Here is a 24,151-nt window from a genome sequence, read left to right on the forward strand (position 1 = left end):
ATTGCCGCAGCCTGTGTCGGCAGCAAACCATCGCCCACCCCTGGATATCCACAATGAATGCTTTCTTTCTTTCTTTATGTCTTGTTTGTTGGAAAGTAGAGCAAACCGTAAGCTTAGAAATACATAATAATCAAGCAGAGTCTATAAATTAATGTGTCATTGCAAGTTATACATCTGAGCTTCCAAATAATCAAAACAGACAACAAAATCCAATGTGCACAATACAAACATGAAATCTTTTCACAATGTTACAAACAAACAATGCATGAGGTATGCTCATATGTAGAAGAAAAATGGGTTACCTTACCCTACCCGTGCCCATTCTCATGGAAATGTTCACCATTCTACAAAAGAAGCGCAAAAAACAGTTGGGTCTAATACTTCCAGAGCTCAAGAGGACGCCTCTTGGATGATGCTTTTGGCGTTGTCATGTTGCCTATTTGCCCCTTCTTAGTGCTAACCTCATTCTCCTTCATGTCATGTATTATCAGTCGCTTTGGTGTTCTTTGAGTCAAACGAGACTTGCTCTTACTTTTCAGTATGGACGAAGTCAATTGCTTAACACTCACGCTCTTGCTCCCCTCCTTTTTTGTAGTCACATTTTTCTTTTGAGATGATGGCAATTTTAGTTGTGACATGAAGGCTTCTTCACGCTCAACAGCTGCAACAAAATCAATGAAACAAAAACGGGAGGAATTGGCTCCTGCTGCCTATCACTGAGAATGAAACTATGAATGAAGAAACTGATGTTCTGTCTACCTGTAGCAACTTCTGAATTCTTTAGTACGGGAGATTTATCTGCCATTGCTGCATCCAGCCCTGAGACATCTTTTCTCATCTCCATTGTTTCTGGACCATCCTTTTGCACTGAGAATTGTATATCCTCAGCATCTGAGCAGGCAACATAATCCTGCTTTTTAAGGTCACTTGAAATGCATTCTGTGATGGTCTTGTCTAGAGCAGCACAATTACTGTCACCAGCCTTTGCATCTGGTTCTTTAACTTCATCTTCATCAGCCAAAGACAAACTCATCTCCATGTTGGTTAAGATATGTGATTCATCAGGATTCTCCAAGTGTTTATGTTCTTCTGTTCCATTACAACACCATCAGTGAATGCAAATTTTGCTGTACTATTCTAAAAGAGCGATTGCTTTCTACAAATCTGTACCTGCAACGAAGGGATTGGAGAACTTACCATCAGAAGTAGCACAAATTGAGGAAATGGAAAGGCAATCGACAACCATCTCAGGTTTCACTAAAGAAACAATGTCCACTTTACTGCAGCTTCCTACTTCCCTGGACTCACCAGCTATATTATCATGCAAATGGAAGCCACGTGGTTCCTCAGTCTGCAGATCACAACTCTTGCTTGCATCCAAACATGGAGGCTGATTCACAACCAAACTGTCGTTGCCATCCATGAATGTGGCTGTTTTAACTGAACCTTCACAATCATCAGACTTTGTTTCAGCAATTTCATCAGGATCTCCCTTGATCTTTTCTACTAGGCAACCATCAATTACATCACTAAAACCTCCAGTATTTATTTGGCGCCCATCTCTTTCCCGCCTTGCAACTATATCATGGTCATGAATGAGCAAACCCATGTAATTAGAGTTACCTCTTCTTAAGCATGAAAATAAATCTACAACCTTTGAGTATGTAAAGCTAAGTCAAGAATTAACGGCTCAAACCAATTAACAACTATACCTTTGCGGTCAATAGAGATTTTAGTTCCCCCCACTTCATCGACATCATCCATAACTTGTGGATGAAGTTTTTCTTTTTCTGCTGTGCCACAGGAACAAGAAAAAAAAAAACAAAAATCATCTCATTTTATACAAATGCCAAAAAAGCCATCTAATCATACTTTTGATGTAATGCTAGTTAAGAGGCATAATTGCATTAACTTAAAATTTCATCAGCATTTAAAGAAAGTAACTGGAACATAAAAGTTTGGTTATCTAAAGTACTCACCACATGACACTGGGATGCTCGAGCATAAAAGAGTAGAACTACCTATATTAGTTTCAGGCTTGCTACAAGGTGAATTAGCATATGATGGGACACCTTGTTTACCACTGCCTAAAGATCTCTGATGAGAAATAGGTGTTTTTCCACCATCCTCAGACCCTGCTTCTTCAACCATTAAAGCAGCATTAAATTCATTTGCTACATGATGAGTGTTTGCAGAGATGTAATCCAACATACCATATGGACCACTATCATTTACATTAGGGTCTTCAGCTTCTGTTCCAGATTGAGGATCATTACTATTGAAAGTGCTTTCCAGTGTGCCAACCTGTGAATTGTTGTCCAAAATAACACCAACAGTTGATCTCAAACCATCTAATCCAATGGAAGAGCTACAATCACGTTCGGGTGCAACCTCTTCACTCTGATCATCAAGATCACCACAGTTTGGCTTTTCAAATGGTAAAGTACTTCTGACAGATGCATTTGGCATCTCTTCTGGAAATTTAGTATGCACCAGCCCAGAAACATCAGTTTCTTGAAACATTGTCTCTAATGCACTCATATTGGTCTCATACAACTTTGCATCCACCTTGCAACCACCATGGTCGCCAAGCTTAACTTTCAGGGCAGATATTGCTATTTCCTCCATCATATTATCATCCTGTCCAACATTTGTTTCTCTACTAGCACTAATTCCATTGCCATCCATGGTTGCAGCAAAGTCGTTAGGCTGATCCATAACAATTTCACCCTGACAATTCCTTCCTCCATCCTCAAGCACATGATCATGAAGCCTCATAGAAAAAGGTTCTGAACTAATGGATGCAGTCAATTCCTCTAATCGCAAAGCTTGACTGGCATTACTAAAAGCATGGACTTCCCCAATTCCAGCACCTTGCTTCACAGCCTCACTTTCATTATCCAACTGCTTCAATGCATTTTGAGACGAAAAATGTGTTGGAATTTTGGTCCTACTATTCTCATTATCCATGCAAACTGGCTCCAATTTTTCTTGCATGTTATTCCTGACTGGCAATTTCCCGTTACAAATACCTGAACCAGTCAGAAAGAACAAGTCCTTTTAAAGAAATAATCAACAAAAAAAAAGCAGCAATAAAATCTATCTCATTTTTCTTTAGATAGTTTAATACTTAAGGACCTTGAGTGGAATTTTCATCTTTTCTCATAGCACCATTATTCTTAATTGGTGCATTAAATGATAAATTGCATCCCTTTAGCAAATAAAGTCAATAAAATTCCTTTGTTATTTGCAAAAGAACATCCCAGCCTCCAAAAGTGCAACAACAATACTAGCTTTATTTGTATTTATAAGTCTTCATAGATTTGAACTGACAGAAAACAAATGCTGTTGTCAAGAGAACCAGGACCAGCAAGAAAGAGAACATCCAGGTAAAATATCATCTACCACAGAATCAAGCAACAGGAAGAAGTATTTTAACAAAAAGGAAAAAAGAAAAAGATTATGCAAGATCCTAATCTGCACTCACATTGTGGAGAAACATCAGCATGAGAAGCACTTTCAAATATGTCATTATCCTTTTCTTCTGATGAAACAGCATCAGTTCCCTCACCATCAAAAACTTCACAGGTATGCTTCTCCTGCGTCTCAACTGAAACATTGTTAAAGCTTCCCTCTGCGATGTCATTTCGTTTATCTTTTGCACATTCACCATCTATGCTGTCTGAAAGTAGATGACAAGCACCATCCGCCAAAAATTCTCCTTCAGAATCCTCATCAAGTAACTTTTTTTCTCCAACAAACAATCCTCTTTCAGTATTTATTGTCTCCTTATGTTCATTTTGCACTATTTTCACAATTTCTTCAATCTTTTGGCGACTACAGATTCCATATCCTGTATTTCTCACAGCATTTTCAACTCTATTTATTGTACCTGCAAGTGTAAGTAAGAAGATTCAATCAAACAATTGCCTTGATCTAATAAATAAACACTCGTATCAGCATTCACTATTCTGAAAAGGTAATACATATAAAGTGAAATGTAAACGTACCTAGCATATCCTGGCTGCCTACTTCAGGTCTATGTGGACTTCTAAAAGTTGTATCGTGACCACTCAAGCTCCATTGCATTCCCATAATTATTTTTTCACCAGTTTCAGCAGTAATTGTATGGATTTTGGCAGTGGCATCACTGTTTTCATTAATCTCAACTGAACTTTCAGTGTGAACCATTCCTTTTCCAGAAGAATGATTGGTACTTGTTCCTTCTGCTTTCTTCAAGGAAACTTCAAACTTCTTCGAACCACAACTTGCACAGAGTTCATTCCAGTGATCACAGACAACTACCTCCTTAACTGGTTCAGCAGCAGTCATGGTGGCATCTTCTAGGTGCTTTGAATTCTGATCCTCTTGAGCAGGATTGTTGTCATCTTCAACCTCCTCCTTATCACTTTCGTCATTCACATTTTCACTCATTGATGATTTTTCTGACTCCAATACTTTCTCCTGTTTTAACTTATTTGAAGTTTCACCTGCACATTATCAAGCACATGTGGGCAATTAAGAAAATGAACATGGTATGGTTCATTATGACATCAAAAATAAACTCACCTGCAAGATTTGATTGACTGGCTGCAGAGCAAACATCAGCCAGAGAGGCCATCTCAAAACAGTTCATGTTGTTAACATTGCTTTCAAATTCAACCATTCTAGGTTCAACCAAAACTTCATCAAGAGCACCTGTTTTATTTAAAGAAAGAAAATGATGATATTTTACTTTACCCTCAACGGTATCATCCTGGATCACTATTTCCTTGTCATCCTCCACCAAACTGGTTTCCTCATCTTGATTGCACATCTCACTTCTGGCAATTCCGACAATAATTCCAGCGTTGCATAGTTTATCTTCAAGTGGAATGAAGAAACAAAGATCAGACAATGTTCTCATTGAATTAAATGTTCTAAAATGCTTATAACTAAAGAAAGAAAATGAATTTCACACACCTTGGCTTTGTGGTGCAAGTCCAAATGGAGTTCTGCAGGCAGTAGTGTCACTACTTGAACTCCACTTGATTTCTGTAATATTTGGTGTGCCAGTTATTTTGGTAACAATATCAATTTCAGCTCTATAATCTTGCTTTTCAGAAGCCTTGGTGGAAGTTTCGGGGAGAGAAATTGCTCCCGCATCAGAAAACTCAGTAGCACTCAGTTTTTCAGTTTTCTTCAAGGGAGTTTCTGACCCTCTCTTCAAACCAATACTTTCACCAAGTTCATTCAGGAGATCATTGAAAATTACTTCCCCAATTGATTCAGCAGCAATCACATTGGCATCTTCCAATTGCACTTTTATGTGATCCTCCTCGACAGGAGTTCTACTTCTTTTAGCATCCATATTATCATTTATAGAGTTCACGTTTTCCACTGTTAATGGTTCTTCTGTCTCCAATATTTTCTCCTGTTCTATATGACTTGAAGTTTTTCCTGCAAATTAGCAAGCACTAAGTGAGCAACTAAGAAATTTAATATTGTATAGTTCACTTGTAGCATCAAAAGTACATGAACTCGCTCACCTGCAAGGTCTGCTTGGCTAGCTGAAGAGGAACCGTCAGCTGGAGAATTTATCTCAGGACAAACAACCATTCTAGGTTCAACCAAGTTAGAATCATCCATAGCACCTGTTCCATTCAAGGAAAGACAAGACTGATATTTCATTCCACCCTCAAAAGTATCATCATCGATCCTTATCTCTTCATCATTTTTCACCAATCTGGTATTCTCCTTATGGATTAATACAGATTCACAAACACAATGTGAATTTTCTAGAATCATATTTTCAATCATTTCTTGATTGGACATCTCACTTCCTGAAGTCTCAACAGCAGCTTCAACCCAGCAAGTTTTTTCTTTGACTGCAATGAAGAAAAAACTATAAAAAATGTGGTCTGTACAGAATTATATGTTCCAAATAGCTAAAAAGGAAAGGAAAGGATTTTCACACACCTTGGGTTTCTGGTGCAGGTCCACATGGAGTTTCTGGGGCAGCAGTGTGGCTATGTGAGCTCTGCTGGATTTCTGTGGTCTTTTGAGCACCAATTTCAGTAATAGCAAAATGGAATTCAGCACTACTTTCTTGAATTTCAGTAGCCTTATCAGAACTTTCTATGTGTGGAATTCCTTCTTTATCAGAAAAATCAGTAGCAATCATTTCTTCAGCTTTCTTGAGGGCATTTTCTGACCCTCTCTTCAAACCACTACTTTCACCAAATTCATTCAGGTGATCCTTAAAAGTTGCCTCCCTGACAGATTCAGCAGCAGTGACATTGGCAACTTTTAATTCCACTAAGATCTGATCCTCTCCAAAAGAAGTTCTACTATCTTCAGCATTATCACTCGCAAAGTTAGTGTTTTCACCCCTTGGTGGCTCTGTCTCCAATTGTGTCTCTAGGTTCACGGCGGTGAAGGTTGCACCTGTGCATAGGGAGCAAGTAACAATTAACATAATACCGTTTCTTCCGAAATCAACACTGAATACACTCACTACTCACCAGTAAGATCCATTTGATCCGCTAATGAAAAACCATTAGCTAGAGAAGTTATCTCAGATGAATCCAGGTTGATCACGTTATTTGGGTCATCAACAGCACCTCTTCCAGTTAGATACCAACTTAACTCATGACAATTTATCTCACTGTCAGCAGTATCAACCTGGACCAACTGCTCTTTCTCACTTTCCACGGGGCTTCTATCCTCCTTGTAAACAACCAAAGATTCATACGCAGAATGTGTGTCCATTGCTTTTATATCTTCCTTCTTTTCTTGATCAGACATTCCATGTCCTGCAGTATTGACAGTGATTTCAGCTCTATCTATTACATTATCTACAGCCAAGGAAGAGAGGAATAATCAAACAAATGAATTCATCTAGTGAATAAAAATCATTTACAAGATTCAATTTTGCAAAAAAACATAATTTGAGCATTTGACCCACCTTGGCTTTCTGCTGGAAAGGTCATCCCAGAAAAATCCACCGCGTGTTTACCTTCAAATTCTAGGAGTTTGGGGTCTGAGCATTTAGCATCATCCAGTATGCATTTTGTATTGACAGACTTACATGACATACAATTCTCTTCACTCTCAACATTGCCACCATGGACCAATTTCTCTCTGTCATCTTCCACTAAATTGCTTTCCTTCTCATAACCCACCATAGATTTGTCAGCAGCCTGATGCATTTCTTGGTCTGTAGAAAGGCCTACGAACTTCGCAGATGTTCTAATCAGAGTTTTCTCCATATTTCCAGTAGAGTCCTTGAGTTCTTCCAGGTCAAGAGATAGAGGAGAGGCCTCTGCAAATCCACACTGCTTCTTTGCTCCAGAATTTCCCGTCAATCCCTGTCTCTTTTTGTTAGAGCATCTCTCAGAGTTCTTGGCTGTCTGTTTGCTGACATTCAAACTAAGATCATTTTTGTTCCCTGCACTTTCTTCTACAACTAACTCATCCTTACCAGCTGGTAATTCTCCAGGAGCCAGAAGACTCTCAGAAAGTGCAGCTGCCTCTATAATTGTGATTCTAGATTTGCTTTGTTGCTTCTTCTTGACAACACTGGCAGTTGGACAGGGAGGTGCAACAGAGGAACTTCTAGAAGCAATACGATTAGATCTTCTTTGGGCTTTCTCTTCGATAGGATGATGCTCTACAACAGAAGTTTCTTCTTCCAGAATAGGCTCTTGCCTTTGCTGCTTCACTCCAGAGTCTTTTTTGGTAAAAGCAATTTGATCTTCTTTAGAGGTTCCTGGTGAATTATATCTAGAAACATTTCGACTAGACCTTCTAGGTAATTCTTCAGTCACCTCTTTCCCTACAAATGGTGCTCTAAACTGCAACATTTGGCCAATATCTTCTTTATTCGCCAACTCGGCATTAGTAGGAGCAGGAGTGTTTAGAATTACAGTCTTGCGTCTGCTCCGCCTCAAAGGGGCTTGGTCTTGAGAAGTAAACGCATACTCGGCCCTCTCAATCTCACCACTATGTTCCACAATTGCATCCAGGTCAGTAGTCCTAGTTCGTTTTCTGGTCTCCCTTTTCACAAGTTCTTCCTCATTTTCCCCCTTAGAACTCTGACACACAACAGTTTTTCCGCTGGAAGAATAACTGCTTAAACATTCTGAAGGTTTTTCAAAGGCAATATCTCCTCCAGGAACCTTAGTTACCTGAGTTTCACTTTTAGCAGTTTTGGCACAATCTTTCTCCGCATTACGATTGGATCGCCTCAAAGGCTTCTCTGCTTCAGCACCTTCTAGCACAAGTAAACTGTTTTCAGCTCTCACCCTTTGAGGCACAATTTTCTGTCTCAAAGCACTTTTCCCTCTACCTTTCTGAGGTTTTTTGAGTTGAAGAACCTCTTCACATCTTCTCTGTACCTCAACTATTTTAACTTCACTTTTTACCATGGAAGCTACATTTTTTGATTGTGCCCTTGACTGCCGCGTTACCCTAGAAACAACTTCAGCCTTTTCCACTTCATTGCTCAATGCCACAGACTGATCTTCCTTTCTAGCATTCCTTGTTGGTTGCTTGGAGCCATTTTTGGATCCCACATCCTCACAAACAACATAACTCTCTTCAGAACTTTCATCCAACATATGAACCTCATCACCTCCTTTACCCTTCCTTATCTTCTTTGAATCTTCCTGTGTCACATTCTTCCTCCTTCTTAACTGCCTCCTACTTACCCCACCAGTCACTTCATCATTACAAATCTTGACATCATCTCTGTAACCCATTTCTAACACCTCAGATTTACCAATATTAATCATCTCAGAATCTTTATTCTTCATGCCTCCTCTCCCTCTCTTCCTCCCAACAGAAGGCGTAGAAACCATATTTACATCATCTTCAACTGTACTTTGCACTCTAGACCTTGTGACTCTAACTTGGCAGTCCTCAGCCTTCCTAATATCTTCACTTTTTGGAGCATTTTCAATAACCTGGGCAGGATTTTTGGACAACATTTGCTTCCTAGACCTTCTTCCAGGCCGCCTATAGACAGAAACCTCATACACAATGGTTTGATTTTCAGGGCTAAACCTGACTTTCCTTGCCTGCTTTTTAGCAACCTCAGCTCCAGTTTCACTACCTATTTCTTCCGGATTTGTGGTCAACTTTTCTAATGAAACGAGCTCTTCATTTTCCTGCTCAAGGCATGAAAAGAAATAAGACAATAGCGTTATAATATGATTGAAGTGAATTAATGTAACATAGAGTAGTTATGTTGCTACTTGCTTTTTGTCATATATGATTTCTTCATATAAACTCAAATAATAGCAATTCAAACATTTTTTGTTTTTCCACAAAACTGAAAATTTTAATATTTAAAACTTCAAAAATATGTCTGCTTTTCTATTTGAATGCACTTTTTTTTGTTTTTTATTTCATAGAAGGCCAGCAGTAAAAATAACTGCTAACGTGGAGTTTAAATTTCTAATGCTTAACTCTCAGTAAAGTAGAGAAAACAAGTCAAATTCCATGACCGAAATTTAGAATTTGATGCTTTCTGTTGCTTTTTCTTTCTTCAGAATTCCCGTTTATATAAATTTACTCTCAGATCTACAGAAAAAGAAGGAACTCACAACATTACCTGTTTTCTAATCTTCAAAATAATTAAACATACAGAAAATTAACAAAAAAATAACAACGGAAAGCTAATCATTTTGTCGAATGTCGGTCTTAGTTCACCAATTCATTGCGCATCGGCAGCCAAACGCGCAGTAGCAGAAATTAAAGAAAAACTATATTTGGAAAAAAATCAAAAAAGAAAAAAAAAGAAGACAATTAAATTAAAGAGAAGGTACCTTAAAAATGGAAGCCAACTGATTCGCCATTTCACGGTTGGTTAAATTTGCAGGGACGCCGTGCTTTTTACACAACGCCTGCAGTTCTTTTCTCTTCATGCATTGAAAATCCATCTCTCAACAACAATTAGGAAAAGAAAATAGAGGGAAATCTAATGGAAATTCAAATGAAACAGCGAAAATCCATTGTTGTTTTCTCCGAAAGTTGTTGAAGAAGAATAGCCTGAGAGATACTCAGCAAAGGGCGATGATGTTCGTTTATTCGGAAGTGGCATACGGAGTTGGCTGTTTGAATTCAAAAAGGCCAGTTTTGGCGCTCTTTCAAAAATTGAAGGGGATGGGGACCTCAACATACTTTATCCACTCGCTTTGTTTTGATGAGTTTTTTTGTACTCGCTACTACTGCTCGACAGAGCGGGGGGTGGTTGGTTGGAAGAATTACCTTCTGCGTATAAGACCTTCTTGACTATTGCCACGTGGAAGAATCTCTTTCCTTGGAAGTCTGTAAAGATTTTTTAACGTGAGCTCTGTACCTTAAGAATCCATTGCTTTTGAATTCTGAATTTTCGGTCAAAGTCCAATTTCAATTTAAATTTTCTAAAAATAAATTTAAATTTCCCTTAATAAGGTTAAAAAGAATTTCAAGCTTTTTCCTGTCTGAATGGAAAAGTCTTTTATAAATATTGAATATTTTACTAAAACATAAAAAAATTTGCATTAATCAACATTAAATCTTTTATATTTGAAAAAGACATAAAACATAAATCTTGAAATCAATCTCACTTCAAAAATATACCCTTCTCCTTCTCATGAGATGATCACACAAAGCAATAAAGTTATAAAACATCATTATTTTTTCATCTCTTTATTTATTATACTATCTCTCAACAAAGTATCATTAATTATTTTTATTCAATTATTTCAGAATATCATATCATTGTAATTATTTTTTCCTAAAATACAACAATTTTTAATATAATATAAAATAATTAAAACCAATTAAAGGAAAAATTTTATAGAAAGTAGGAAATAAGTTTTTCACAGATGAAAATCTCACATTTCATTTAATTTTTTATTTTACAATTTATTCACTTAACAAATTAACCAATATAACAATATGATGAGAAATAAATAAATAATAATAATTAAATATTATTTATATATAATATTTTTAATATTAAAAAAATATTTTGGACATCTTGAATAATTGATATATGTTGACATTTTTATGGTGTCATGGTAGAAAATTATTGAAGATGAAAAAATTTTTGAAGATGGGTCATGATGGAAAATAATTTTTATAATATAATCCAAATAACTGAAAATACTTTCGATAATTTATCTAAATAATAGGTAATATTAGATTTTTCGATAAAATATTTTACATAGAAAAAATTGTCCTTTAATAAGTTATTTTCGTATTACCAAACAAAACCTTACAAAATTAAAATTTCAACAAAAAAAAATCAAGGAATCAATTTATCAATAAAAACACTAATTCAAAAAAATATTATATTAAAACACTCTTTCCATTTTAAATTCAATATCCATCATATTACTCTTATATTGAAACATTAACTTTAGATAGAGTCACCCAATTTTTACAAATTTAAAGAACAATAATTATCATGTAAAATTCTAATGCTTCATTCCTAAAGATTTTATGTCATTTGAAGATTAACAGTTAATTTAAAAAGCAAAAAAATAATATTTAGAGATAATAGTGAATCAATTTTGAACTCCAAGATATATGTGAAGTAAGATAAAAATTTGAAAAAATAATCATGGAAGGGACATAACTATGAGTTAAAAAGATTTCATCATCACATTTATGTTTTTAGGTTTTCTTCCTTGGTCTGTGTTGTATATTGTACTGAATTACTAATGGGTTCAAAAAATTATTTCTTTTTTGTTATTATGAAATTACATATAAATCAAAATGTTTTAAATACTTAAAATAAATTACAAACATAAATAATAAACACAATTATTATATGAATACACACACACACACACACACACACATATATATATATATATATATATATATGAAAATTTGCATTAGAACATTTGGTTTATTGATTGCTGTATGATCTCTTAACCTAAAAGTAATGGTTCAAATTTTCCTTCCCCAATTTAAAAAAATATATATGAAAATTTATATATATATATATATATATTAAATAACAATCTAAGAAATATATATGAAAATTTAAGCTTGAAATTATAAATAGAGAGTAAGAGATAGAAATTCAAACAAAATGATCCATACAGTTTCGATCTTTCTTTAAAGTACCTACCTTCTCTGCATTGGCTTCCTCTTGGGAAGAAGTCTAATCTATTAATTTCTTTAAGTTTTACAAAAATACATTTTGAAAGTTAAAGTATAACTTTTACATTATTACCTTTCAAGGCTAAGATATAACCTTTAATAACCATCTTGATCCCATTTTTTTTTTAAAAAAAAAACTCTCTTCATCTCAAATAAGCTTTAACGTTTTACAAATGAATTTGCAAACTAATGACCTTTAAAAGGTTGGATGTTTGCTAGATAAGTACAAGGAAAATGATTTACAAAGATTTAAATACAAGAATAAAACCTTGAAAATCGAAACACATGAATTTTTCTTGAATGCTTGAGGAGGTTAAGTGCATGATCATTCAAAGTTGTTCCTTTAATATCCCAATATGTTGGAGTGTCCTTTTTATAGTTGGAACAAGCTTCTAACCGTTGAGGCTGTTTTGAGATAGAAACTAGCCATTATTAAATGAATGTTGTAAGCTAAAACCTTTTAAGGGATTGATCCATTATGAAAATATTTTTTCACTCTTGAAAAGTTGATTTCTTAAAAAAAATGTTAGAGCTTATGAACATTTTTTTTTCTTTTCAAGAAAAAAAGCTCTAGTCAAGTAAAGCATGTTGGTCCCGTTAATGTGTGCTAGAGGGGGGTGAATAGCATAATTTGGCTCTTGATAATGTGTGGAAATAATTTTCAGAACTCAAGAAATTAAAAGCAGAGTATAAGATGCACAACAATTTAGAGTGGTTCAGTCCAAGACTTACATCCACTACCTTGATGATCCAACCACGGATTTTCCCAACGATTCACTAATCCGATGAAATTCACAAGCTTTCACCAAGCTTTTACAATGGCTTTTTGCAAGCTCAGCCAAAACCTTTACACTAGTTTTTCACGGGCTCAACTAAAACCCAAAGTGATTTTCCAAGGTTCAACCACAACCTATAATATTCAAGCTTTCCCAAGCTTGAACAACCCCTTAGAGTGACTCTCCCACTCTAAGTATATAAGAAGAAGTAGTAAAAGAAAGTACTTATGATCACAAGTTGATTTGATTGGTACAAGATGAGTGCTAAATACAATGACAAATAATAGGCGTTTAAGTGCAAACAAGTGTAGTGAAGCTTTTTTGGTTTTTCTACTTTCTATAGCTCAAATCTCATTCAAAGCTTCTAAAAACTTATTTTTAATTTTTGGAAGACCCTTTTATACTTGAAGATGCAACTCTGATGGTAATTTGACAATTTATGACCGTTGGAAACAATTGAGGATGATTTTTAGCTGTTAATCTACCTTGTAGTATTCTGGTTCAAATTACAGACAAAGAGCTCTTAGACGACTAACTTGGTTGACTAAGTTAATATGTTGGAGTGTCCTTTTTATAGTTGGAACAAGCTTCTAACCGTTGAGGCTGTTTTGAGATAGAAACTAGCCATTATTAAATGAATGTTGTAAGCTAAAACCTTTTAAGGGATTGATCCATTATGAAAATATTTTTTCACTCTTGAAAAGTTGATTTCTTAAAAAAAATGTTAGAGCTTATGAACATTTTTTTTTCTTTTCAAGAAAAAAAGCTCTAGTCAAGTAAAGCATGTTGGTCCCGTTAATGTGTGCTAGAGGGGGGTGAATAGCATAATTTGGCTCTTGATAATGTGTGGAAATAATTTCCAGAACTCAAGAAATTAAAAGCAGAGTATAAAATGCACAACAATTTAGAGTGGTTCAGTCCAAGACTTACATCCACTACCTTGATGATCCAACCACGGATTTTCCCAACGATTCATTAATCCGATGAAATTCACAAGCTTTCACCAAGCTTTTACAATGGCTTTTTGCAAGCTCAGCCAAAACCTTTACACTAGTTTTTCACGGGCTCAACTAAAACCCAAAGTGATTTTCCAAGGTTCAACCACAACCTATAATATTCAAGCTTTCCCAAGCTTGAACAACCCCTTAGAGTGACTCTCCCACTCTAAGTATATAAGAAGAAGTAGTAAAAGAAAGTACTTATGATCACAAGTTGATTTGATTGGTACAAGATGAGTGCTAAATACAATGACAAATAATAGGCGTTTAAGTGCAAACAAGTGTAGTGAAGCTTTTTTGGTTTTTCTACTTTCTATAGCTCAAATCTCATTCAAAGCTTCTAAAAACTTATTTCTAATTTTTGGAAGACCCTTTTATACTTGAAGATGCAACTCTGATGGTAATTTGACAATTTATGGCTGTTGGAAACAATTGAGGATGAGTTTTAGCTGTTAATCTACCTTGTAGTATTCTGGTTCAAATTACAGACAAAGAGCTCTTAGACGACTAACTTGGTTGACTAAGTTAATATGTTGGAGTGTTCTTTTTATAGTTGGAACAAGCTTCTAACCGTTGAGGCTGTTTTGAGATAGAAACTAGCCATTATTAAATGAATGTTGTAAGCTAAAACCTTTTAAGGGATTGATCCATTATGAAAATATTTTTTCACTCTTGAAAAGTTGATTTCTTAAAAAAAATGTTAGAGCTTATGAACATTTTTTTTTCTTTTCAAGAAAAAAAGCTCTAGTCAAGTAAAGCATGTTGGTCCCGTTAATGTGTGCTAGAGGGGGGTGAATAGCATAATTTGGCTCTTGATAATGTGTGGAAATAATTTTCAGAACTCAAGAAATTAAAAGCAGAGTATAAGATGCACAACAATTTAGAGTGGTTCAGTCCAAGACTTACATCCACTACCTTGATGATCCAACCACGGATTTTCCCAACGATTCACTAATCCGATGAAATTCACAAGCTTTCACCAAGCTTTTACAATGGCTTTTTGCAAGCTCAGCCAAAACCTTTACACTAGTTTTTCACGGGCTCAACTAAAACCCAAAGTGATTTTCCAAGGTTCAACCACAACCTATAATATTCAAGCTTTCCCAAGCTTGAACAACCCCTTAGAGTGACTCTCCCACTCTAAGTATATAAGAAGAAGTAGTAAAAGAAAGTACTTATGATCACAAGTTGATTTGATTGGTACAAGATGAGTGCTAAATACAATGACAAATAATAGGCGTTTAAGTGCAAACAAGTGTAGTGAAGCTTTTTTGGTTTTTCTACTTTCTATAGCTCAAATCTCATTCAAAGCTTCTAAAAACTTATTTCTAATTTTTGGAAGACCCTTTTATACTTGAAGATGCAACTCTGATGGTAATTTGACAATTTATGGCCGTTGGAAACAATTGAGGATGAGTTTTAGCTGTTAATCTACCTTGTAGTATTCTGGTTCAAATTACAGACAAAGAGCTCTTAGACGACTAACTTGGTTGACTAAGTTGATTCTGTTTCTGTTTTACAGATTCTGGCAAAGAGCACTTAGTCGACTGACTTGGTTAACTAAGTTGGTTCTGTTTCTCAAACTCTTCAACTCACCATTTCTCCAATTTGAAGTTTGGTCAACCAATGTTCTTCCTTGTTAAACCAACAAGCTTCCTCCTTGTTATTTAGTAACATCTTGTTGATTTTATTCCTCTTTTTCTTTCAAAAATACTCTTTGAAGATTTAAGAAATTAATCTCATGTATTAATTTCTTGCACACTTAAGTAAAAGAATTAGACACAAATAAATGTGAATGTTTTATTATCATCAAAAACTAATAGAGCCAACAATCTCTCCCTTTTTGATGATGACAAAACACTCATTGATTAACAAAATAGTGTCATTTTAAATTCTTTTTAGTTTTCTGCAGGAATTGAGGATTACTCCCCCTAAGTACAAGCTCCTCCTTAGTGTGTGCATATTTACTTATTTTATTTCAACCAATTTTATTCTCATCATATAGAAAATGATATTGTATATTTATAGAATATAAATGTGCAGCAATATAGAGTGATTTGCATCTAGAGATTTTCAACTACAAGTTTTGACAGATTTTTGTCTATGTTCCAGCAGCTGTCAACAGTCAATTGATTTCAGATTGTGTCAACATCATCCACATTTCAATTGATAAGCTTTATACTTCATCTATAACTCATTCTCATAAGACATTATATAATCATTATCTTATCATCATGTAAATCCATATTAGCATATTAGCAGCAGATTTTGTTTATGACAGTCAACATATCAAAACATCAGTATACTTCAGTTTTACAGCAGTTAAATATCATAAACATATCAACATTCATATCTCACATACATTCACATAAATAACAAAATTAAAGCTAAGTGTTTAAGTGCCACCAAGGCATAAATATCAGTTGAATAAAAAGTATTTCGAAAATGCCCCTGAACTAGTTATGCTTCCTATCTCTTATTTTTCTACTTTCATGCTCCCCTGGTTCTGCTTTCTTTCCTTTCCTAGGTTTTTGGTTCCTTTACCCTGGTACCATACTACTCCCCTTTTTTGTCAGCATCAAAGGAGGAGGATTCTACTCATCAGATGAAGTAGAGGGAGAGGATTCAGTTCCATAGAAAGGGTTAAGAGGAAATGAAAAGGGTTCTCGGAGATGAGATGACTTTTTAGGAGAGGAGTTTGAAGAAGATCTATCTGAAACATGAATTGGACTATGAGGAGAAGAGGCTGAAACTGGTTTGGACTTCTCTACTAATCTGGAAGACTTTCTTCTTTTGAGAAAAGTTGTCTTGGTTGCCATAGTCTTCCTTCCTTTGGTTGGTTATTTTGCCTCAGCTGGTGGTGCTGTGGTGGCTTCTGGTTTCCCTGTTTTTGCCTTTGGTTTGGGGGTTGAAGTAGGTTTCTTTCATTTTCTTACATTTGCACCATCCTTCTGAGTTGCTGTCTTGATAGTGTCTTTTTCATCTTGTTCCTTTCTGACCATTTGATGAAAATATCCATAATGAAAACTTTTTCTGAGTTCAAGAAGAGGCCTGCTGTTTCTCAATTTTTGCACCAGCTACTTCAGTTCCTTATTTTGAGTCTTTTTTGCTTTGAGTTTTAAAAGAGGGTGATTTGGCTGGCTATTCAACTCCTTGTGGGGAGTCCTCAATTTGCAGAACAAGACTGGCAGACTTATAGGTAGAGCCTTCTGCTTGAGTGTCAGAACTTGCAGACTTCTCTGCTGGCTCTACTGAACCTTTAGCACCTTGTTGTGTAGGTGCGGTGCTGGATGTGGTAGAACTATCTGCAGCCACAAGTTTAGACCTCATGTTTTCCTTTTCCTTCAGCTTGTTTTCTAACTCAGTGATCTTATCTTCCATTTTCTGTAGCTTCACTCCTTGGTCAGTCAGCTTACTATCCTCATAAGCAAATTAAAAATCATCTCATATGAAAATCTAGAAGAAGCTTCTTCAGGTTGAGCAAACAAACTTTGATATTTTCTTGGGCCAGTTTTGGAGGTTTTGATAAACTTCTCTTCATCTAGCACATACCCCATCTTAATTAGGCTGCCATAATAAATGGCTTGGTCTCTGATTTTCACCAGGTCCATATCATACTTTTTAGCCCATATTCTTTTCTTCTGCACAAGGGATGTAATCACATTCCCATATGAAAGATTTACCTTATCAAGTCTGCAGGCACTTCTCATTTTCTCAATCATAAATCTTCCTAGATTTAGAGACACTCCATTAAAAGCATGCTCCATCTGCCAAAGATTTTGGAGGCTGATGTAACTAAGACTTTCACTCCTCTATTGAATATTTGCTGCAATGAAGTAATGCAGTATCCTAATCTGTGGATTGATTATTAGACCTGAATTACTTTTAGAAGAATATTTTTCTTTTCTTCTAGTGATAATCTCCCATAGTGAAGACATCATATTTCTTTGAAAGTTCAAATTCACCTACTTCACCCTCTAATTTCAGCAAGTTCCTTAAATCTCCAGCAGTCACGATAAACTCTTTTCCATTCAAATATACATTCATCCCATCTTCTACGTAGTCATCAGATTCTACTAATTTTTTTTCAGAGCAATGCCAAAGTAAAATTCATTAACCAGACTTGGATTATATGACCTATTCTTAAAGGTGCTGTAACCTTTAAGTTTAAGCTCATCAAAATACTCAGATAGACTAGTCCAGATTTCTACATTTTTCTTAAAACTCTTCTAATCAATAAACTTTCCGCAGGAGATTGGTGCATTTTCTATATTCTTGAATCTATACTCATGCAGCTTATTTCTAAATTTCGAAGAAGAAGAAGAACCGATACATTTCTAAAGTGAGGGTTCTGTATCTTTCTTCTTGTGAATTTTCTGCTTGTTTTTTCTTAGTTTCTCGGCTATTTCATTCACTAAGGCAGACATAATTTTCTGTTTCTTCTTCTGACTTTCTATTCCAATTTCTTCCTCAATTAGCATTTTTCCTTTATTTTTCTCTGATGCTTCTTTACTCTGAGATGTTCTAGCCATTTTGGTTCTAGAAATTTTTGAAGGTCTAAGTCAGTTTTAGAGGCAACTAGGATGGTTTAGGTTTTTGTTTTTAGAGCAACGAGTTGCAGAGGAGAGGGAAGAAGAGGTTGGCAGCAGTTATTGCTTAGAAGACTTATCATCTACCTTTAAAAATCGTCCTACTTTTATTTCTTCATATTTTCAAATTTTCTTCTAAAATTTTGATTATTTACCTTTGGCAACTCTGTTCTCTTCCTCTTTACACCCAGTAAATCAAATTTTTACCACAATTTACTCCTTTTTTCATTAAACTCACTAAGTCTTATTATTTAAAGATGTCAGGCCACTCTTAGTTGACTAAGAATTCCTTAGTCGACTGAATGCATTCTGTTTTCAATGTGAAAGTCAAGGATTTTCTTATAATTCCTTCACATTAATCATCCCCAAATTTCTTTTAATCTCACAAAATCTATCTTCACTTAGTGGTTTGGTAAAAATGTCTGCTAATTGATGTAGAGTATTCACAAAGTCTATTTTAATGTCATTTTTCACTACATGGTCTCTAATAAAATGGTGTCTAATTTCAATGTTCTTGGTCCTAGAATGTTGCACCAAATTTTTTGATATATTGATTGCACTTGTGTTATCTCAGTATATTGGTACATTATGCATGATTATTCCATAGTCTTTTGATTGTTGCTTGATCCAAAGGATTTGTGCACAGCAACTACCTAATGAAACATATTCAGCCTCTGCTGTAGATAGTGCTACTGAGTTTTGCTTCTTGTTGGACCAAGACACAAGCATCTTTCCTAAAAATTGGTATGTTCCACTAGTGCTTTTCCTATCAGTTCTGCTGCCAACAAAGTCAGCATTTGAATATCCAACTAAGTTAAGAGTTGAGTTTCTAGAGTACCATATTTCTAGTTCTTGAGTATCTATGACGTATCTAAAGATTCTCTTGACAGCTGTTAGGTGTGATTCCTTAGGCTGTGACTGAAATCTAGCACATAGGCACACACAAAACTGAATATCTAGTCTACTTGCTGTTCAGTAAAGAAATGAGCCGATCATACCTCTACAGAGCTTTTGATCTACATTTTTTCTTTTTTCATCTATGTCAAGTTTGGTAGATGTACTCATTGGTGTGAAAATTGATTTCAGTTTCAGCATATCAAATTTCTTGAGCATATCATGAGTATATCTTTCTTGATTGATGAAGATTCCTTCTTCACTTTGCTTAATTTGAAGACCAAAGAAGTACTTCAACTCTCCCATCATGCTCATCTCAAATTCACCCTGCATTTCCTTTGCAAAGTTCTTGCATAAAGCTTCATTAGTTGCACCAAATACAATATCATCTACATATATTTGCACAACAATTAAATCATTTAGATATCTCTTAATGAACAATGTAGTATCGATTCTGCCTCTATCATATCCTTTTTCAACTAGAAATTTTGAAAGCCTCTCATACCAAGCTCTAAGAGCTTGTTTCAATCCATACAATGCTTTGTGAAGCTTAAAGACATGATTAAATTTTTCATAATATTCAAAACTAGGTGGTTGTTCTACAAAAACTTCCTCTTGAATTAGTCCATTCAAGAATGCACTTTTTACATCCATTTGGTGCAACTTAAAATTCATGAAGCATGCAAAAGCTAGCAACAACCTTATGGTTTCAATTCTAGTTATGGGAGCAAAGGTTTCATCATAATCTATTCCTTCTTCTTGATTGTATCCTTTTGCTACCAGCCTAGCTTTGTTTCTAACTATATTTTCTTACTCATCTACTTTATTTCTAAATACCCATTTAGTACCAACAGTAGGATGATTTGAAAGTCTAGGTACCAATGACCATACATGATTTCTAGTGAATTGATCAAGTTCTTCTTGCATGGCCATTATCCAACTTTCCTCATTTTCAGCTTTTTCAAAATTTTTAGGTTCAATTTAAGATATAAAAGCTAAAAACTCACAAGTTTCTCTAGTTGCTTTCCTAGTTCTAACTCTTTGTGAAATGTCACCTATTATTTGGTCTTGTGGGTGATCTCTTACAAATCTCCAACTCCTTGGTAGATCATCATGCTGATTTTCTGCTTTTTGCAGATTTTCAAGAAATGGAGTTTCATTTTCTCTTCTAAATGAGCTTTCTTCATTATTTTTATTGTTCTCTAAGCGCATTTCCTCCACCTGTTTTTTTAGAATTTCTATATCATCATCATCATCATGAACTTCTTTTTGTAATGCATTTGACTCATCAAAAACTACATGGACTGATTCTTCAACGATTAGGGTCCTTTTGTTAAAAACTCTATAAGCCTTTGAGTTTAATGCATATCCTCAAAATATTGCTTCATCACTCTTTGCATCAAACTTCCTAGGGGCTGTTTTTCATTGTTCAATACAAAGCATTTACAACCAAAACTCCTAAGGTGAGAAATGTTTGGTTTCCTACCTTTGTAAAGTTCATATGGAGTCTTTGAAATCAAGGGTCTTATTGAGACTTTATTAAGAATATAAGCTGCAGTATTTATTACCTCAGCCCAAAGATATTTAGGTAGGTTGTTCTCACATAACATGGTTCTAGCCATTTATTTTAATGTTCTGTTTTTTCTCTCTACAACTCCATTTTATTGAGGTGTTCTAGGTGCAGAAAAATTGTGATCTAACCCCTTTTCATTGCAAAATTTTTCAAACTCATCATTTTCAAATTCTTCTCCATGATCACTCCTTATGCTAACTATGGCTAGTCCTTTTTCATTTTCTAGTTTCTTACAATAACTTAAGAATGATTGTAGAGCATCATTCTTATGAGCAAGGAAGTATACCCAAGTATATCTAGAATAGTCATCAATTATTACAAAGTCATATGATTTACCTTCTAAGCTAGTTATGCTTATTGGACCAAATAGATCAATGTGCAACAATTCAAAAGGTCTAGATGTTGACACTATTTTCTTAGTCTTAAAGGATGTTCTAACTTGTTTTCCTAGTTGGCAAGCATCACATATCCTATCTTTTTCAATATTTAATTTCGACATTCCAGCAACAAGATTTTTCTTTATTAATTTAGACATAGTATGCATGCTTACATGTCCTAATCTCCTATGCCATAATCAGCTATCATTCTCAGTATTTGCAACAAAACATACTTCACTATTCACATCAAGGTCTTCAAGAAAAATTACATACATGTTCTTCAACCTTTTTCCTATAAATGAGATTTTATTTATACTTATATCAATCACTTCACATTTAGTTGAATCAAAACATACTTTAAATCGTTTGTCACATAATTGACTAATACTTAGTAGATGATGCTTTAAGCCTTTAACTAGCAACATATGACTAATTTGAGTTTGGGAACTCTTACCAACCGTACCTATACCATGAATTCTGCCTTTTGAATCATCTTCAAAGGATAATATTCCTCCCTTTCTCTTTTCCAACTGAGCAAATAGCTCTTCATGTCTTGTCATGTGCCGTGAACAGCCACTGTCCAAGTACCAAGGCTGTTTCTTCTTTAGTTGAGCTCTTGAACATGTCTATTTTAAGTCTAGCTCAACCTATAAAACAAAATTTCAGTTTTTCTTTATAGGTACCCATACTTTGATGGGTCATTGAGTGTTAGTTGCAGCAAAAGATCCCTTAGGAATCCAAATTTTCTTAACTTTTTGCACTTTTCTTTTCTTAAAACAGTCATATGATAAATGACCATGTTTACCACAATTATAACATTTAAGTAATGCTTTAGCTGAATATTTATAGTTGTATGCATCTCTTTTTGAAGATTCATTTTTCAAGCATTTAAAAGCTGTGTTTTCATCAAGAGTTATTTGCAAGGCTTCAGACTTATTTTTTAGCTCTTGTTTTAAAGACTCAAAGTCTGTTTTTGAGTGTTCTAACTTAGCTTGCAAAATATTTCTTTGCTCAAAAACAGAGGTGAATTCTTGTTTGATTTGTTCCAAATCATTTTCAAGTAATGCAACCTTTTTCTTCAATGACTTGTATTTTGAAAAAAGTTTTTCAAATTCATCATAAAGGCATTTATATTCATCCTGTAAATCATCATAAGAATTAATGTAGGGGGATGAGGGTACCTCTGTTTCATCCTCTTGTGCCATTAAACAAATGTTTGCTCTTTTCTCAAATTTTTCATCATCAGTTTCAGAGCTTGATGTGTCACTGTTCGACCATGCAGCAGCCACCATTGCTTTCTTGGATCTTTTATTTTTCTTAGGGGTTTCATTTTCAGCAATGGACACTCGGACTTGAAGTGACCAGGTTTCTTGCATTTGTAGCAGATCATCTCCTCTTTTTTGTTGGAGTCATTTTTGTTCCTTATTTTTCATGAAGCGCCTTGATCTTTCTTGAAACCTCTTCTAGTTAGCCTTCAATTTCTTTTGCTCATTAGTTTTCTAAATTTTCTTGCAACTAAAGCTAAATCTTCATCATTATCACAAGAAAGCTCTTTCAGCTCTTCTTTAAGAATGATGGCTTTAAGTGCAATGCTCTTTTCTTTTCCTTTGCTTCCCTTCGGTTTTCTTCTTCGTCTTCCTTAAGCTCCAACTCATGAGTGAGAAGAGAACCATATATCTCATCGAGGGTGATGATGTTCAGATCTTTAGCCTCTCTAATGGCAGTTACTTTTGGTTTTTAAGATTTTGGTAGGCATCTAAATAGTCTCTTAACTAATTGATGTTCAATGATAGGCTTGCCTAGCTGACTTAATTTATTTGTAATGTTTGTAAACCTATCAAACATGCTGTTGATGTCTTCACTAGGCTCCATTTTGAACATTTCATAACTATGTGTTACGAGAGCAATTTTGGACTCCTTTACTTGAAAAGTCCTTTCATGGATTATCTGAAGTTTTTCCTACACTTATTTAGCTGCTGTACAGTTTGAGACTTTGTTAAATTCAGTGGGGGTCAAGGCACAATGTAATGTGTTGATGGCCTTAAAGTTTACTTGAACTTTCTTAGTTTCAGCCTCAGTCCATTCGGACCTTGGCTTGGGCATCAACTCATTTGTTACTACATTCACGGTTGAGGGCATAAAAGGTCCATTAGTTATGACGTCTCACATTTCATAATCTATAGCCCTAATATAGATTGATATTCTAGTGCTCCAATAAGGATAATTAGAGCCATCAAACAGAGGTGGTCTGTTTGTTGATTGTCCATCAGCAATTATGATTTTTTGTTGAGCCATTTGAATCCTCCCAAAGGATGTTAAGCCTTAAAAATAAGGAACTAGCTCTGATACCAATTGTTGGTCCCGTTAATGTGTGCTAGAGGGGGGTGAATAGCACAATTTGGCTCTTGACAATGTGTGAAAATAATTTTCAGAACTCAAGAAATTAAAAGCAGAGTATAAGATGCATAACAATTTAGAGTGGTTCGGTCCAAGACCTACATCCACTACCTTGATTATCTAACCAAGGATTTTCCCAACGATTCACTAAGAATCCGGTGAAATTCACAAGCTTTCACCAAGCTTTTACAATGTCTTTTCGCAGGCTCAGCCAAAACCTTCACACTAGTTTTTCACGGGCTCAACTAAAATCCAAAGTGGTTTTTCAAGGCTCAACCACAACCTATAATATTCAAGCTTTCCCAAGCTTGAACAACCCCTTAGAATGACTCTCCCACTCTAAGTATATAAGAAGAAGTGGTAAAAGAAAGTACTTATGATCATAAATTGATCTGATTGGTATAAG

At 35.0% G+C, this 24,151-nt stretch overlaps 1 protein-coding gene across 5 annotated transcripts; it reads right to left on the reverse strand.

Annotated features, from left to right (window-relative positions):
• Positions 1-120: 120 nt before the first annotated feature.
• On the reverse strand, positions 121-10,022 carry LOC18592650 (uncharacterized). 5 transcript variants are annotated; one of them, XM_018125785.2, is made up of 14 exons: positions 9,810-10,022; positions 6,947-9,149; positions 6,504-6,794; positions 5,959-6,426; positions 5,529-5,867; positions 4,963-5,439; positions 4,570-4,863; positions 4,011-4,490; positions 3,488-3,892; positions 1,980-3,032; positions 1,713-1,793; positions 1,198-1,578; positions 760-1,089; positions 121-661 (listed from the first exon to the last, which is right to left on the reverse strand). In XM_018125785.2, the coding sequence occupies exons 1-14, from the start codon at positions 9,921-9,923 to the stop codon at positions 375-377; spliced, it is 7,203 nt and encodes a 2,400-aa protein (XP_017981274.2). In that variant the 5' UTR covers positions 9,924-10,022; the 3' UTR covers positions 121-374. The 5 variants fall into 5 exon arrangements, with proteins under 5 accessions (XP_017981274.2, XP_017981275.2, XP_017981272.2 ...); XM_018125786.2 differs by having other exon boundaries at positions 4,741-4,863; positions 6,504-6,836; XM_018125783.2 differs by having other exon boundaries at positions 1,713-1,790; positions 6,504-6,836.
• Positions 10,023-24,151: the final 14,129 nt, after the last annotated feature.

This window comes from Theobroma cacao, chromosome 8, assembly GCF_053813885.1.
Source record: "Theobroma cacao isolate CCN51 chromosome 8, ASM5381388v1, whole genome shotgun sequence".
Lineage (NCBI taxonomy): Eukaryota > Viridiplantae > Streptophyta > Magnoliopsida > Malvales > Malvaceae > Theobroma > Theobroma cacao.

Excerpts from the sequence above, each read along its gene's own strand:
- LOC18592650 (XM_018125782.2), bottom strand. The coding sequence starts at position 9,923 with ATGGATTTTCAATGCATGAAGAGAAAAGAACTGCAGGCGTTGTGTAAA. Across the intron at positions 6,837-6,946 it reads CTTTCCAGCAGAAAGCCAAG|ATAATGTAATAGATAGAGCT; the intron begins GTGGGTCAAATG and ends CCTTGGCTGTAG. Across the intron at positions 3,033-3,487 it reads TGCTGATGTTTCTCCACAAT|GTATTTGTAACGGGAAATTG; the intron begins GTGAGTGCAGAT and ends TGACTGGTTCAG.